The 17,083-nt window shown below is 36.1% G+C and overlaps 1 protein-coding gene across 5 annotated transcripts in view; it reads left to right on the top strand.

Moving 5' to 3' along the window:
* Tbk1 (TANK binding kinase 1) overlaps positions 1-17,083 on the top strand; it is a 46,560-nt gene that overhangs the window by 11,095 nt on the left and 18,382 nt on the right. For all 5 annotated transcript variants that reach the window (XM_090327976.1, XM_090327969.1, XM_090327973.1 and 2 more), the window contains 5 exons: positions 3,087-3,268; positions 5,497-5,657; positions 7,977-8,087; positions 13,851-14,030; positions 16,628-16,824. In XM_090327976.1, the coding sequence (XP_090184102.1) occupies positions 3,087-3,268; positions 5,497-5,657; positions 7,977-8,087; positions 13,851-14,030; positions 16,628-16,824 (831 nt within the window). The remainder of the gene's footprint in view (positions 1-3,086; positions 3,269-5,496; positions 5,658-7,976; positions 8,088-13,850; positions 14,031-16,627; positions 16,825-17,083) is intronic.

The raw sequence follows: 17,083 nt of genomic DNA on the forward strand, positions 1-17,083 counted from the left end.
TCAGAAATGCCTACCTAGGCACTTGTGCCTCATGCCTGTAAACTCAGCTGTTTAGGAGCTGAGATCAGAGGATTGCAGTTAGAAGTCAACCCAAGTAGGAAAGTCTGACTTATCTACAATTAACTACCAAAAGCTGAAAGCAGAGCTGTGTCTCAAGTTGTAGAGAAAATGCCTTGAGCAAAAGAGCTCAGGGACAGTGCCGGGCCCTATGTTTAAGCACCAGGTTGAGCTCATACACACAAACAAAATTGGAAACAACATAAATGTCCATCATTTGATGGGTAGCTAAAACTGTGATGTTATCAGTGGAATATTATTCATGCATGAAAATTAAGTAGTGCTATGGTAAAATGTATATTCATTTTTCAAAATATTTTACTAAGTACAATATTGCATAATGTATGTGAAATGTTCAAAATGAATCCATAGAGACAGAAGGAAGAGTAATGAAGTGAGGTGCTGATTGCTCACACCTGTAATCCTAGCTACTCAGGAGGCTGAGAATTTGAGGATCATGGTCCAAAGCCAACTGTGTCAGGAAAGTCTGAATCTCCAATTAACCACAGAAAACCCAAAGTGGACCTGTAGCTCAAAGTGAGACAGTGCTAGCCTGGAGTGAAAAGGCTCAGGAGCAGCACCCAGCCCCTGAATTCAAGCTCTGCTTCAAAAAAGGAAAGAGGGGGGGGAGGGAGGGAGAAAGGAAGGAAGGAAGGAAGGAAGGAAAAGAAAGATGGTTTAGTAGTGGTAGATTGAGTTGGGAATTGGCTGTTAATGGAATAGGCTGCTTTTTGAGCACAGTAGAAATGAGGCTTTTATTTGGGGCTTGCTAGAAGTTTTTGAAAATCTTGGTAATAGTTGTAGTACTCTGTCTATACTAAACATTACTGATTATACACTTTAAGAAAACCATAGCTAAAGGCTGTGGCTCATTCCTGTAATTTTAGCTTCTTAGGAGTCTGAAATTGGGAAGATCATGGTTTGAGACTAGCCCTGGCAGAAAAATAATTGAGAGCTCCTTCTCAACAAATAGCTGGGCATGGTGACAAAAGTCCGTCATTCTAGCTACTGTCATTCTAGCTACGAAGGAACTAGTTAATATTGGGAGATTGTAAGTCCAGCCCAGGCAAGAAACTATTTCCATTTCAAAAGAAGATTTTGTACCTGATAGTTAATGCTGATAGCTATGGCAGAAAACACAAAATAAGACTATAGTCTAGGCAGGAGCCCATCTAAAAAATGAAGACTTCATTTCAAAAAAAGACTAAAGTAATGGGAATTTTTTTTATCTTTACTATTTTTTCATATATTTTTATTGTAATTAATAAAAGGGTTACATTATGTTCACCAGATTTCAGAAGGTGCATTACTTCACATACATTGATACCCTTTTTCATGTCAGAGAGCTCTTATGTGTACTGTCAATTATTCTTCCTGGCTAAAATAAGAAGTCCAGACTATGAACAGGTTCGAAATTCTTGATGCACCTGTGTGTTTAAAAAAATAAAAAAGTCCATATGTGTATTAGTAGTTTAACAGTAAGAATGTGTAAAACCAGTAGAAATGTATTATCCTAGCATTCTGTGCTAGTAGTATAGAAGGACTGTATCTAGATTGCTCTTGTTTGAGGGTACACAATGTAGGCAAAATGGTATCCAGCATGCAGTCATGGGATGGCTTGACTGTGGCCACACCTGTTTCTAGCATGAGTCACGTAATAGAAGGATTCCTTTAGTGTCCCCCTGAAGGTAAGGACACTCCATAAAGTTACTCTCATGACATGACTGGACTTCCCTGAACCAAGTGATTCAAGAGAGCAAAATGAACACTGAAATGTCTTTTGATGATCTATAGAATCAGAAATCATACACAATGTTGTTGTATTATATTATAAATTAGGAACCTTGAATGTAGGAGTACATTAGTACCAGGACAGAGGCCGTTGGAAACATCTTAAATTTGACTTCTTTCTCTCATTAGAATACTATAGTTTTGAACACCCAAGTATTAACCAGATTTTAATCCATTTATCCCAAAATGCCTTATGTTTTTTGGTGCCAAGTAATGGGAATTTTTAAATTTGATGTTAAAGCAGAGTGAAGGCAGTTTAGGTAAGATTAAAATAAGAAACAGTAAAACCTGCTTAAAGAGAATTATAGATATTAAGTACATAGTACATTTAATGATTATACATTGAAACCTCTAAACTTCCATGTGTTCCATTTGTATATTCATCTCTGTCAGCTATGGGACAGATGCTTCAGGCTTACAGTTGGCATCACTGACCATCAATCAATAGCTTAATTTTAGCTTGTAGCCACTTTTGCCTTTAACAGTAAAAAGAAAAGAAAATGGGCTTTTTGGAATGTTACTAAGCATATGAGAAACACTGTTTTACAGATAAAAGTCTGCCACTTTTTCTATATTCTGTTACTTCTTTACCGTTTGATGTATTAAGTCTTACCTTTTGGGGAATTTTCTTCCCTAAGTTTTATACTTTTTCCTGACTTAGCAAGTATAAAACCATGGTGAGAGAGTGGCATGCTTTTGAATATCTTTATTTGTACATTTTCCACGTTTATATACATAGCCAAAAAAAGGCTTCATGATCATTCTACTTGTATTATAAAATATTATAAAAATTTGATTTGATATTAAAAATCCCCTTCCCTTCCAAAAATTAGCTGTTTAACTTGCTTAATCCTGATGAGTCAGGAAAATCAATCTGTGAAAAATGCTTTATTTCACAAGTGGGCCAGTATTCTTTTTCCATCTAGCAGTACTAGGGATTGAACTCAGGGCCATGTGCTTGGTAGTGCCTTACCACTTGAGCCACACCCCCAGTGATTTTTATTGATCCTTATTGGTTCTTATTCTAAAACTTTTATAGTTGAAATAAGATTTTTATACATATGTGTATATGTCTGTATAGAAAGACTGTGTTATTTTGAGTATAATTACTGAATCAATTTGTAGAAAAACTTAAGTTTGAACATGAATGTATTTTGTCAACTAAATTGAGACATACATGTACACATAGATAACCTACCCACATGATGATTTCCTTTGTTTCATGTTTATTACTGAAGTGGGTGGAATGAATCACCTCCGAGAAAATGGTATAGTGCACCGTGATATCAAACCAGGAAATATCATGCGTGTCATAGGGGAAGATGGACAATCTGTGTACAAACTCACAGATTTTGGTGCAGCTAGAGAATTAGAGGATGATGAGCAATTTGTTTCTCTCTATGGCACTGAAGAATATTTGGTAAGTCATATAGCACTAATATTTCCATTTTCAAAAGCTTAATCTATTGCAAATACACGGGTTGTTGGTCAACCAGTTCACTATAAAAATTGAATTTTCTACTTGAAGGTCATGTGTAAGAAGACAAGTATTGGTTTCTAAGGATGCTATTACTTTTCTGCTAAGAATTCAGTAGAAGTTTCCAATTTTGGATGAGGATAGTTAATACAGTATGAGTTATTCATAATACTATGTCCTGTAGACCAAAATTTATTGTATTTATAAGACAAAATTCTATGAGGAGGGGGAGAGGTGGAGATCACTTAAAAGTTATAGAAAACTAGAAGAGCTCTACAGCTGGAAAGATGTCTTAAAGTGAGATTTGAAACATTTGAGAAAATGTGTAAAAGAAAATACTTTTAGCATATAATCAGGAAGTTTATAAATATAGTTTCCTTAGTTATTCATGGCTCTGGATTTGACCTTAGTGTCTCAGATTCTGTGACTCTTTTTCCAGGTAGATTCTGCTATTATAATCTTATAAGAGAAAGGACAAAATTTACTTATTCTGTCTGATGTGACTTAAGGCTTAAATTGTTCTAACAATAGATATTCTCAAACACATCTGTAGATATATTTTATATTCTTTTAGGTAAGAGTGCCTCAGAATGGGATTTCATTCATTTATTCCCTAAGTATTCCTACTGTGCACTAGGCACTGTGCTCTCCTTTGAGATTTCAGTGATACACCAGAAGTAAAACATTTCTCTAAACTCACTTTTTAGTAGGGAAAACAAAAATATTAACAAGGGAATGTGTCAAACTCAGACTATTAAAATTTTGCAAAGATAATATGATGAAGAATGTCTAGCAAAGAAAGATATAATTATTTGCTTAAAAGAGACTCTTGGATGCCAGGAAAGAAGCAGTGGTTCAGGCAGAGAAAGCAGGTGCTGAAATTACTAGGAAACGTGAGAAACAGGAGAAGAAATGCTTGAAGAAAGAAAAGAAATGACTAGCTGTGCTTGCCATGACATCTCTAGAAAATAGCAGTAGCACTCCAGAATGAGGAAACACATGAAAAACCCCAAAAGTAGAAAAAGCAAAAGCCCCAGGAGGCTTCTTCAAATAAAAAACCCAAACAGGAAGCTTTTTCCAAGGAGAAGTTGGTTTGTGATCGTGAAGAGACAGCTGGTGGTTGCACAAGTCCTTCCAAGAGGAAGAAGCAAATGAACCAGTAGAGGCAGCCAGCCTCCCTGTCTCCAAGGAACAGAGGAAATTCTCCAAGGAGGAGCCAGTCAGCTGCAGGCCGGAAGTGGCTGCTAGCAGCAAAAGGAGTGCCAAGAAAAAGGAAAAGCTCAAAAAAAACACCCCAGGATTAGAATGGACATTACTTGGAAGGAAGGGCATGCCCCCAAGGTAACCTTTCTCATCCTATGTCCTAAACCCCATAAAAGACAAACTAGCTAACCGTCAAAGAGAGAGAGAGATTCTTGGAGCCGCTACATCTGAGCTGCCTTTTTACACATTGATGAAAATGGTAGACAGTGAATCTAGAGCTCAGGATAATATACGGTTTTAGAAGTTATTAAAGCATATAGATGATAAGTTTGAACAGAAGGTCATAACGTAGCTCTGGGGGAGGAAAGTAGCTATTTTAAGAATCTTTACTGCAAGATAAATGGGCAATTGCTAAAAGAAGATAAGGAGTCAAACATAGGACATTTTTTTAATTAAATGGGAGATAATTAAAGCTCATAAGTAATCCAGTAGTGGGGGAAATTGATCCATAGAATAATAGGTATAATTATAAGAATTGATTTCTAGCAGATAATCAGCTCCATGGCACAACATGTAGGCCTGGCAGATGAACACAGGTCCAGCTGGGATGGTATTTGGCTGAGGATCTAAAGGAGATCTGAGTGCCTGGTCTTCCATTTCTTCTTTGAAAGGATAGCATGAATGAGTAGGGAATGAAATTATTAGAAAAACATGACAGATTAGGTATAAGGACTCTGTGTGTGTGTGTGTGTGTGTGTGTGTGTGTTCGTTCACACATATGTATGTATGCATGCATCCATATGCACACTTGAACTCGGGGTCTCCTGCTCTCATTCACCTTTTTCTCACAGGTAGCTCTCTACCACTTGAGCCACACTTCCAGTTCCAACTTTTTACTGGTTAATTAGAGACAAGTTCCTTCACTAGTTCATCGACTTTTTAAAAAATCCTTTCTCACATTTTCTTAGCATCCAGATATGTATGAGAGAGCGGTACTAAGGAAAGATCATCAGAAGAAATACGGAGCAACAGTTGATCTTTGGAGTATTGGGGTAACCTTTTACCATGCAGCTACTGGATCACTGCCATTCAGACCATTTGAAGGGCCTCGTAGGAATAAAGAAGTGATGTAAGTGGCTTTTCCATCTAAAAGTACAAATAATTTTTAAATGTATAGCTTATTTTGTTTCACCATATGTTTTAGGTGTATAGTAATTCAAATTAGTAGTCATTTTTTCTGTTTTAGCAATCTGGTTTTTCAATAAGAATGCAGCTTTGTAAAAAGTATAGGGCGTAGTGGTAGAGTGCTTGCCTAGCATGCATGAAGGCCTGGATTTGATTCCTTTGTACCACATAAACAGAAAAATGGAGAAGTAGCGGTGTGGATCAAGTGTTAGCCTTGAGCAAAAGAAGCTCAGGGACAGTGGCTAGACCCTTAAGTCCCAAGACTGGGGCGGGGCGGGGGGGGGAGTAATATATAGGCATTATCTTTCTTGTCATGTTTGAATAATTTGATATACAAATGTGTAAATGACATCCTATCTTTGGTCTGTCATAAAAAATCTACTGCTTTCTGAATTTAATTGTGGCACACTGCTTCTTTGTAAATTTTATGTGCTTGTAAGTGTCTTTCTTACATGGCACTATAAATAGTAGAATTCTGTGGAGAAGAAGAACAATGCATTATCGGATATAAAAGAAATACAGTTCTCCCATATATATATCTCTTGCTTTAGCCATTAAAAAATAACATTTTGGCAGTATATAGGGTTAAATCTCCTCATTAATAGTGGCTCATAGTCAGTTTGTGCGTTTCTCATTAAACAGAAATTGTGCCTAACAGTTAATCCTGCTTTTTATCTGCTGCCCTAAAAATGAATTAAATCAAAAGTATGGTGCTTCCTAAGAAAGGATCCATCTGATTCATAAGCAACCTGATAGCTTTTCCTGGGAAGTTATACATTAGCAAAATTTCTTAATTTGCACAGAAATTCAACTTTTTGTGAACACTGATAAAAATGAATGCCTAAAAGTGCTTAGTAATTAGCAACTTTTACTTTACTACTGAATGATGTGTTTATCTCACATTATAGCAATATTGTTCCCTAAGCATCTCCTTTATATATTATGAATGTTTACATGTGGCTTCTAACAAAATTAAACTTTTAGAAATAGAGAACAGTATCCCTATATCCTATTTGCCTTTCTCTTGCATTGACCTCATATCTCCAGCTGTTCCTCCATAGTCGTATCTTTTCATGTGAACACATTTTACTTTTCACATTGGTTTCCTTCAAAAAACTTCTCACAGCAGAAATTATGGGTGCTTCTACTGGGGATGCAGCAGATAGTCTTAATCAGTTTCACTGGTTAGTTCTACTTTTAAAAAAAAAGATACATTGATTTGCTCAGAGTACATTTATTTTTACATTAAGCAAATTCTGACAGAAATTATATCTGTAAGTTTACATACTACTCCTTTGTGTTATACCTTATAGTTTCATGTAAGTACAAGTATTCTTTTTTTTTTTTTTTTTTTTTTTTTTGCCAGTCCTGGGCTTGGGCTCAGGGCTTGAGCACTGTCCTTGGACTTTCTCAAGGCTAGAGCTCTATGACTTGAGCCTCAGCAACACTTCCAGCTTTTTGCTATGTATGTGGTACCGAGGAATCAAACCCGGGTATTCGTGCATGCTAGGCAAGCACTCTACCACTAGGCCAAACTCCCGGCCCTGAGTACAAGTATTCTTAAGGGCAAGAAACTCATACTTCCTTCCTATGTTCAGATTTGTTTTTAAAAGTTCTGAAACCCAGAAGACTGCTTATATCGATTTACTACATCATTGTAGTATTCTTTTGCTTCCCCATCCATCCCTACATATTCAGTCCATCCATTTTTAACATCCTCATCTGGAATCTCATTAAATTGGCCTTTATAATTTTGGCACATCTATTCCTACAGTGGTAATATTTTTTTTCAATATGCAAAGAATTTTTCTCATGCTGTGTTCTGTATAGTTTTGTTTTCCTAAAAGGATGTTATTGTTCATTCTGCGGTAGTTTTATACTCAGTTGACTTTGCCTATGAATAATGTAGACTAAAAGGGATTAGTTGCTTTTTTCATGGTGTAGAGATATTCTGTGACATAATTTTTTTGTATTTGCTCTATTTTTTAAATGGAAAAATTAATATTTTTGTTGTAAACATCAAGATGCTGTTATGGCACTCTGAGATCCCAAATGAAAATTAATTATGGTGTATAAAAGTATTCATACAACCATTATTCTGCTTCAGTCAGTCAGATTCAAAGTATTTGATTGTGACTATCAATCACAAAGTTTCATCTAGTAGATAATTGTAGGTACAGTTGAGAAACTACTTTTGCAAAGCCCATTAATAAGCCACGTAGTAACGAACTGCTTATTTTATTCTGCTTCTATTCCTCTTAAGGTATAAAATAATTACTGGAAAGCCTTCTGGGGCAATATCTGGAGTACAAAAAGCAGAAAATGGACCAATTGACTGGAGTGGAGACATGCCTGTTTCTTGTAGTCTTTCTCGGTAAATATAGTGTATCTAGTTCTCATATTTTGCACTTCATTGTCTAAAATCACACATACTCAGATATTCAAGTATAGTTTTAGGAGTTTGTTGGTCTTGGTTTTGAGTGAGTTCTTGTTATATAGCTCAGATTGGTTTTGTGATTTGTATTTACTTTGATTAGGTATTATTAAAGCATGTGAATTTTTTCCTTTGTGGTAAATACTTATTCTAAGCTATATAAGCAATCTTCCCAGGTCATCAGGCATATATTTTTAAGATTACTAAGTTCTAATTTTGAAGTTCTTCCCCAATGTTGGGGATTCTATTTAGACTATGATATCCTTTATACAAAATTTCATTATCAGTGGATCACAAAGAGTGGTGTAGATATCCATAAAGTTTTCAACTGGAATTATAAAAAGCAATCACCAAAATGTTTAGTATTCTCATTTTTTAAGTACTTAAATGACTCAAATGATGAGATAAAAATCATTTTCTAGTCTCATTATGCAGCATTTCAGATGTGTATTTGGGTCTTGATTAATTTAGCAACCAAGCCTCAAAATATGCCAGATAAGAATCTTATCATAGGGCTGGGAGTGTGGCCTAGTGGTAGAGTGCTGGCCTAGCATGCATGAAGCCCCTGGGTTCAATTCCTTGGTACCACATACACAGAAAAAGCCAAGTGGTATTATGGCTCTAGTGTGGTAGATGGCTAGCCTTGAGCAAAAGTATTCAAGGACAGTGCCCAGGCCCTGAGTTCAAGCCCCAGAACTGGAGGGGGGAAAAAAAAGAATCTTATCATAGTCAATTAATGCAAGAGAAATTCAGGATACAAAATCAATTCTTTTTATTTATTTATTTATTTATTTCATTTTCAGGATGATGTATAGAGGGGTTACAGTTACATTTGTCAGGTAGTGGGGGTATTACATTGATACCCCTTCTCATGTTTTTGTCCCCCTTTCTTTCCCTCTACCCCCCCCAATCAAAATCAATTATTTATCTGTTTAGTGGTAAGGGGGAAGTCTCATACTGATTAGGCAAGTACTCTTCCTCTGTATCACCACTGAAAATAAATTATTTTGGTTTTTACTCTAGAAATATAGCCAACATACTTTTCAATATTTAGAATTTGTGATTACTGAATAAATATTTTTTCCAGCCATGGTAGCTATATAATCCACAAGTAAACATACATAGGATATAATTAATATCTGGCTTAGTACCTATTATGAATTGTAGGTACTTTTTGTATGCCTTCAGCATGCATCTAAGTAAATAAACATTTAAAACAAGCTAATATTACTCCTCACAGTATAGGGTTCTGTGAAAAATCTTTTAAATCAAAAGTTCCACTGATAAAATCATTTTCAAAAACCACTGTTCTTACAATTTCATTTCTTACGTTTTCTAGAAAAAAATTTCATTAATATAATTTGATTATGTAGCTTTACCATAGAAAACTCATTGTGTTAGAGAGCAGAAATTTAATATTATAGTGATTATGTTAAGTTTGTACTTAGTAAAACTCAACTAGGGGACCTCAAGCAAAATTGATAAAATATAGAGCTCAGAAAGTGAGCATGTGCTGTTTATTGGTGAAACTTAGAAGCCATAATCTGATGGTCTAGACTATAAATTGCTTATCTCTGGAGGATAACAAACCTTGTCTGTTTAATAAGTTATTAGCATACTAATTTAACTTCTAAAAACAGATTTTGTAATTTTCTTTTTTTTTTTTTCTTTTCTATATTAGAGTTTGAACTCAGTCTCATACTTGATAGGCAGGCAAATCTAACTCTTGAGCCATGCTTCTAGCCCTTTTCTGCACTAGTTATTGAGTAGTACCTCACTATTTACCTGGACCCATATGTGAACCATGATCCTCTTGTTTATGCCATAGCTAAGTTAGATGTGTTCCACCACTCCCGGTGAGATGGAGTCACACAAATTTTTTTTTGCCTAGACTAATCATGAGCCATGATCTTCCCAGTCTCGGCCTTTCACATGGCTGGAATCACAGGTGAATGCCACCATAGGAAGAAGAGGTTGAAAAGAGGTCTCACAAGTTTTGATGCCCAGGCTGTCCTGGAACTACTATCTTCCTGAACTCAGCCTCCTAAGTAGATAGGATTACAGCCATGAGCCAAGAGAGGCTATAAATATTTAAATTTTGTTTTAAGTAGTATAGTAAAATATACTGTATGAATGAACATTGGAAACAACTACTCAAAAACTTAATGAGCTGCTCAAGACTGGATAACAACAACAAGAAACCTAACCTGGCTGCTGTAGCAGGAAGTAGCTTGGCTTTGTAATTAAAAGTTCATGTGTATGCCTCATTCAAGTCCAGCCTAATATTTGGAGTCAGATTGTTTTATCAGGATTTGATATCTGTTGTTCAGATTCCTCTACATTTTTCTTTACCCAGAGTCATACATTCCCAAACTAACATTTTCATGGCTTTGAAAGATTAGTGGGAAAGAAGACTATTTCCTTTATTTGTGTGAGTGAACATTTCTGGGTTGGCTGAGAAAGTGGCTTAGTGGTAGAGTGTTTGCCTAGCATGCATGAAGCCCTGGGTTCAATTCCCCAGCATCATATAAACAGAAAAGGCCAGAAATAGCACGATGGCACAAGTGGTAGAGTACTAGCCTTGGGCAAAAGAAGCTCAGAGACAGTGCCCAGGCCCTGAGTTCAATCTCCAGGACTTGGGCAGGGGTGGAGGGATCTTTCCAAGTTGATTTTCATTGAACTGCCTTATGCTACTATTTTAAAGTCTTCAGCTAATCACAGTAAAAGCTGGTTCTCATACCCACCTAACACAAGGTGTAGCATGAGATGGAAAGATTTAGATAATAAACAAAGCTTTGGGTAAAAATAAAAACATTAACTATGTACCTTAAAAACGAACAGATATAGGGAGAGGGAAATGGGGACAAAAATATGAGAAGGGGTATCAATGTGTGAGAAGTAATGCACATACTACCTGGCGAATATAAATGTAAGCCCTCTATACATTACAATAAAAACAATTAAAAAAAGAAAAGAATATAGGGGGAAAAATGAACAGATAGTGGATTGTTTTAGTGTCTATCACATAAGTGAATTTAAATTTTATTTTGTTTTGTCTTTTGTTTTTTTTGTCAGTCATGTGGCTTGAACTCAGGGCCTAAGCACTGTCCTTGGACTTTCTCAAGGCCAGAGCTCTACCACTTGAGTCACAGCACCACTTCCCACTTTTTCTATGTATGTGGTACTGAGGAAATGAACCCGGTCTTCATGCATGGTAGGCAAGCTCTCTACCACCATGCCAAACTCCTGGCCCATGAATTTAAATTTTAAAGGCCATTTGAAATTCCATAATTGGGAACCTATATGACCACACTTTATAATTTAGAGAACCAAGAAGAAAAACAAAGGTTCTTACACTCACATTTTGAAAGTATATAATCTTTTTACTCAGAGGTCATTACTTGTTTAATTCCACTATTGACTGATAGGTTAACATAGTTTACTTTCTTTTTTTCATATAATTTTTTTTTTTTTTTTTTTTTTTGCCAGTCCTGGGCTTGGGCTCAGGGCCTGAGCACTGTCCTTGGACTTTCTCAAGGCTAGAGCCCTACCATTTGAGCCTCAGCACCACTTCCGGCTTTTTTCTATTTGTGGTACCAAGGATTTCAAACCCGGGTCTTCATGCATGCTAGGCAAGCACTTTAACCACTAGGCCAAACTCCCGGCCCTTCATATAATTTTTATTGTAATTAATAGAAGGGTTGCATTATATTTACCAGATAGAAGGTTCATTACTTCACAAACCTTGATACCCTTTCTCATGTTTTGGTCCCCATTTCCTTCCCCCCACCCTCATCCCTCATCTTGTTTTTCCTCTTTCCCTATCCTATTTCAAATAACCAGATAAACATATATACAATATATCAGATAACAAGGTAACAATGTGAGATAACCAAGGGACAGCAAAAGAGATGAGAGATAACATATTACATTAAGGATAACAATCACTCATTATATGGCTTTAGTTTCTATATCCTGGAGGTCCTGTATGGCCTTATGTCTCTAGGTTTTGCTCTGTTGTAAATCTAAGCTAGGGGAGCCCAAGGTTTCTACTGATTATGACAAAGGAGGGAAACCATTGAGCCTATGTTCCTTTGAGTCTGGCTTACTTCACTTAATATGATTTTTTCTAAGTCTTTCCATTTCCTTACAAATGGGGTGATGTCATTCTTTCTGACAGCAGTATAAAATTCCATTGTGTATAAATACCACATCTTGTTGATCCAATCATTAAATGAGGAGCATCTGGGTTGGTTCCAAATCTTCACTATGGTAAATAGTGCTGCAATGAACATCATTGTGTTAGTGGCTTTAGTATGTCCTTGTTTCTGGATGATTGGGTAAACGCCAAGTAGTGGAATTGCTGGGTCATAGGGGAGCTCTATGTTTAGTCTTTTGAGGAACCACCATACTGCAAGCATTCTACCAGTAGGCCAAACTCCCGGCCCCCATAATTTACTTTCTTAAGAAGTATAAATATGAAAGACATATAAATTCCATATGCAGAATTACATATTAACTGCTATATTACAAGGACCTTAGAGACCCTTTGCTGGAAATAAAATACCCTCATGAACATCTGGTTATTGTCAGTGGTTATCTAGGTAAGGTAACCATGAACATAACACATTTAGAAAAGTGAGGGAACTTGGAGCTTGACAAAGCCTTGACAACAATTATCAGCAAAAGAAAAATTAATATTAAAAACCTTTTATTCTGGGGCCAGGAGTTTGGCCTAGTGGTAGAGTGCTTGCCTAGCATGCAAGAAGACCCAGGTTTGATTCCTCGGTACTACAGACAGAAAAAAGCTGGAAGTGATGCTATGGCTCAAGTGGTAGAGCCCTAGCTTTGAGAAAAGTCCAAGGACAGTGCCCAGGCCCTGAGTTCAAGCCCTATGACTAGCCAAAAAAACAAAAACAAAAACAAAAAACCCTATAATTCTTAATTTATTGATAATTGTTAACTGAAAATTATTTGACTTTCTGAAAAATAGGCAGGCTATAGGTTTTTCTTTAAAAGACAAAGGAAAAAAATAATATAAATGGAGCATTCAAAATCCAAAATGCTCCAAAGTTCATACTTTTTGGGTGCAGACATAATACTATGAGCGGAAAAAATATTTTCATACTTGACCTCAAGACAGATCATAGCCAAATTGCAGGTACACTAAAACTACTATGTAAAGTTACATCAGGTTATGTACTATATATATGATACATAAACCAATTTCATATTTTAAACATGAGTCTCATCCCCAAGATATCTCATAATGTATATATCCAGCTGTCCCAAAATGAAAAAAAGTTACAGATCTGAAGCACTTATGGACCAAAACATTTCAGAGCAGAGATTTTTCAACTTGTAAAAATAGCTAGTTGTAAGCCAGGCCTGTAATCCTAGCTGCTCAAGAGACTTAGATCTGCAGATCACATTTCAGAGCCAGCCAGGCACTAAAATCCGTGAGACTCTTATCTCCAACTAACCACCAGAAAATTGGAAGTGGTACTGTGGCTCAAGTGGTAGAGCACTAGTCTTGAGTTGAAGAGCTCAGGGACAGCACACAGGCCCGGAGTTTAAGCCTCATGGTCATCCCACCCCCCCCCCCAAAAAAAAAGAAGCTAGTTATTTGATTTCCTGGTTTGGTTTGTACCTAGAGAATATATGGTATTTACTTTTCAAAAACTTTTTTCAATACTATTTTAGAGGTCTTCAGGTACTACTTACCCCTGTTCTTGCAAACATCCTTGAAGCAGACCAGGAAAAGTGCTGGGGTTTTGACCAGTTTTTTGCAGAAACTAGTGATATACTTCACCGAATGATAATTCATGTTTTTTCGCTACAACAAATGACGGCTCATAAGATTTATATTCACAGCTATAATACGTAAGTATCCATTTATCTTTCTTTCTTGTATCAACCCCTTGTGTTATTAGTGAATATTTTCCTAAACTGGGACAAGAAATAGAAAAGATGCATCAGTTTCACCAGGTGTGCCCAATTCTTACTAGGAAAGTTATGATTGAGTAATCAGCAAATTCATTTTCACTTAGCTCTGAAATAAAAGGGATTTGAGTTGGAGGTTGCTTCTTCATTAAAGGCTTAAATTCAAAACCAAGAGGTATCAAAAAAAAACTGAAAAGGACTTTTGTTAAGTCTACAGGTCAGTTAGCTTGTAGTTAAGCTGCAAGTATTACAAAATGAATTCTATGACTTCTTTAAAATTATGTGGTGCTTGGGATCAGAAGTTTGGCCTAGTGGTAGAGTGCTTGCCTAGCATGCACGAAGACCTGGGTTTGATTCCTCAGTACCACATACATAGAAAAAAGCCGGACGTGGTGCTGAGGCTCAAATGGTAGAGCTCTGGCCTTGAGAAAGTCCAAGAACAGTGCTCAGGCCCTGAGCTCAAGCCCAGGACTGGCAAAAAAAAAAAAAAAAAAAAAAAAAAAAAAAAAAAAATATATATATATATATATATATATATATATAATTATGTGGTGCTAGCTCATCCCTGTAATCATACCTACTCAAGAAGGTGAGATATGAGGAGTGCAGCAGGAAAGACCATGAGACCCTTATTTCCCATTAATCACCAGAAAACGGGAAGTAGAGCTGTGGCTCAAAGTGGTAGAGCACTAGCCTTGAGCAAAATAGCTCAGGGTTAGCACCATTTCCTGAGTTCAAGCCCTGCAACTGACGAAAAATTATACAGTCAAATAATCATAAATACTGTGTTGTTGAGCTCAATTTTACTAAGAGTTTTGTCCTGCTTTTAAAATATGAAAGCGTAGGGCCAAGAGTATGGCCCAGTGGTAGAGTGCTTGCCTAGCATTCACAAAGCCCTGGATTCGATTCCTCAGTACCACATACATAGAAAAAACTGGAAATGGTACTGTGGCCCTAGTATAGGGTGCTAGCCTTGAGAAAGCTGAAGGACAGTGCCCAGGACTAGTTAAAAAAAAAAAAAAAATATATATATATATATATATGTATATAAAAGCCTAAATATAGCTTAGTTTTTATTTGCATAGTGTCATAAAATGATGAGTACTAAGTATATATTCAACATTTGTTGATTATAAACAGAAATGCATAAAACTTAGATTTTGAAAATATCTGTCCTTGTGATGAAACAGCTAAATATTTACACACACTTACGTGTAAAACTGAGGAAGTCTGAATTAAATGAGTTGTATCAAGGTTAATACCTATGTTGTAATCATTTATTTTGTTGCCAAGTGCTACACTGATGAAAATTGGGTGGCTAATATAAACATTTGCCTATATTATTTCTTAGAACTGGACTGCATTTGAGTCAAAATAAATCTTAATGGAAGTAGTTTATATCCATTCTGTGTACTTTAGTTTCTGTTTTGAGAGAAAACAAATAGCAATTGTGATACCTGATAAAATTCATAAAAGGGGTCAGGAGTCAATTCAGTGTTTGAATGCCTGCTGAGCATTCACAAGGCCTGGGGCTCGAACCCAACCACCAGTAAAACAAAAAGGAAATAGATTAGGTAAAACATCATAGATGTGACAATCTAGCCTACAATATATAAATAAAATATGAAATCAACATCATAATATATTACTCATCATTTTGGAGACTGAATATATATGCAGCAGAATTAGGTGTTAACTAGCAGTCCATTGTTCATTCTAGCAGTCCACTTGAACTTGTCTTTCCAAACCTGAGCCAATCAAAATGGAAGCTTGGGGTAGAGCTGGACCTCAGCTTTACTGTTGAAACATTTCTTCAATTTCTAGATGTCTTTCAGGGGGATCCATAGTTTCCCCAAACACATTATTTTGAGAATGGCTTGTTTTAATCTGTTTAGCAAATATTACACAGTTCCTAATACTGCTCTTTACACATTTAAGTCACTTCATCATCATGGTTGTAAGGATGGTTACCACTGTTACTCCTTTTACCAGTGAGGAAAGTAAGTACAGAGGAGTTGTCACTTGCTAGAAGTAATTAGAAGAGCTAGGATGTGAACCTAGCTATCTGCTCTCTCTGCTGCTCTTTCCCACTTTTAAACAGTAGGGGGTCATGTATATTATACAGATCATGGGAAATTTTCATTTTATTATATCCATATTAACCAAACATTTATAGGAAATGGTCCTGATCTTAGAAATAAATGTTGTACTCAACATTTAAAAATCAAGATTTGCGGGCCGGGAGTTTGGCCTAATGGTAGAGTGCATGCCTAGCATGCAGAAAGGCCCAGGTTCAGTTCCTCAGTACCACATACATAGAAAAAAGCCAGAAGTGGTGCTGTGGCTCAAGTGGTAGAGCTCTGACCTCAAGAAAAGTCCAAGGACAGTGCTCAGGCCCTGAGTTCAAGCTCTAAGACTGGCAAAAAAAATTAAAATGAAAACACAAAACAAAATTTTTTTAAAAAAAATCAAGATTTGCCTCTCGTTTTATCTAAAATTGTATTTTGTCTTTTTTTTAAAAAAAACTTTTCTCATAGTGCTACTGTATTTCATGAATTGGTATATAAACAAACCAAAATTATTTCTTCAAATCAAGAACTTATCTACGAAGGACGACGCCTTGTCCTAGAGCCTGGAAGGCTGGCACAACATTTTCCTAAAACCACTGAGGAAAACCCAATCTTTGTAGTGAGCCGGGAGCCCCTGAAAACCATAGGATTACAATATGAGAAAAGTATGTATGGATTTTTCTTCTTGTTTTAAAAAAATAGTGGACAAATTTGTCACTTTCTCAAAGTGATGACATAGAACTTGGTAAATATTAAAATTTTATAACTTAGTCAATATTAGTAATTTTGATACAGATACAATTTTGATTAAAGGATTTATTTTCATAATTGTCATATGCGTTTTACTTTACACTGCTTTTTTTATTTAACACTCAAAGACACATATGTATTGTAAACTTCAGCCAGGGTTTATTTTATCTAGTC

Source organism: Megascapheus bottae, chromosome 2 (assembly GCF_031878675.1).
Source record: "Megascapheus bottae isolate mThoBot1 chromosome 2, mThoBot2.hap1, whole genome shotgun sequence".
Lineage (NCBI taxonomy): Eukaryota > Metazoa > Chordata > Mammalia > Rodentia > Geomyidae > Megascapheus > Megascapheus bottae.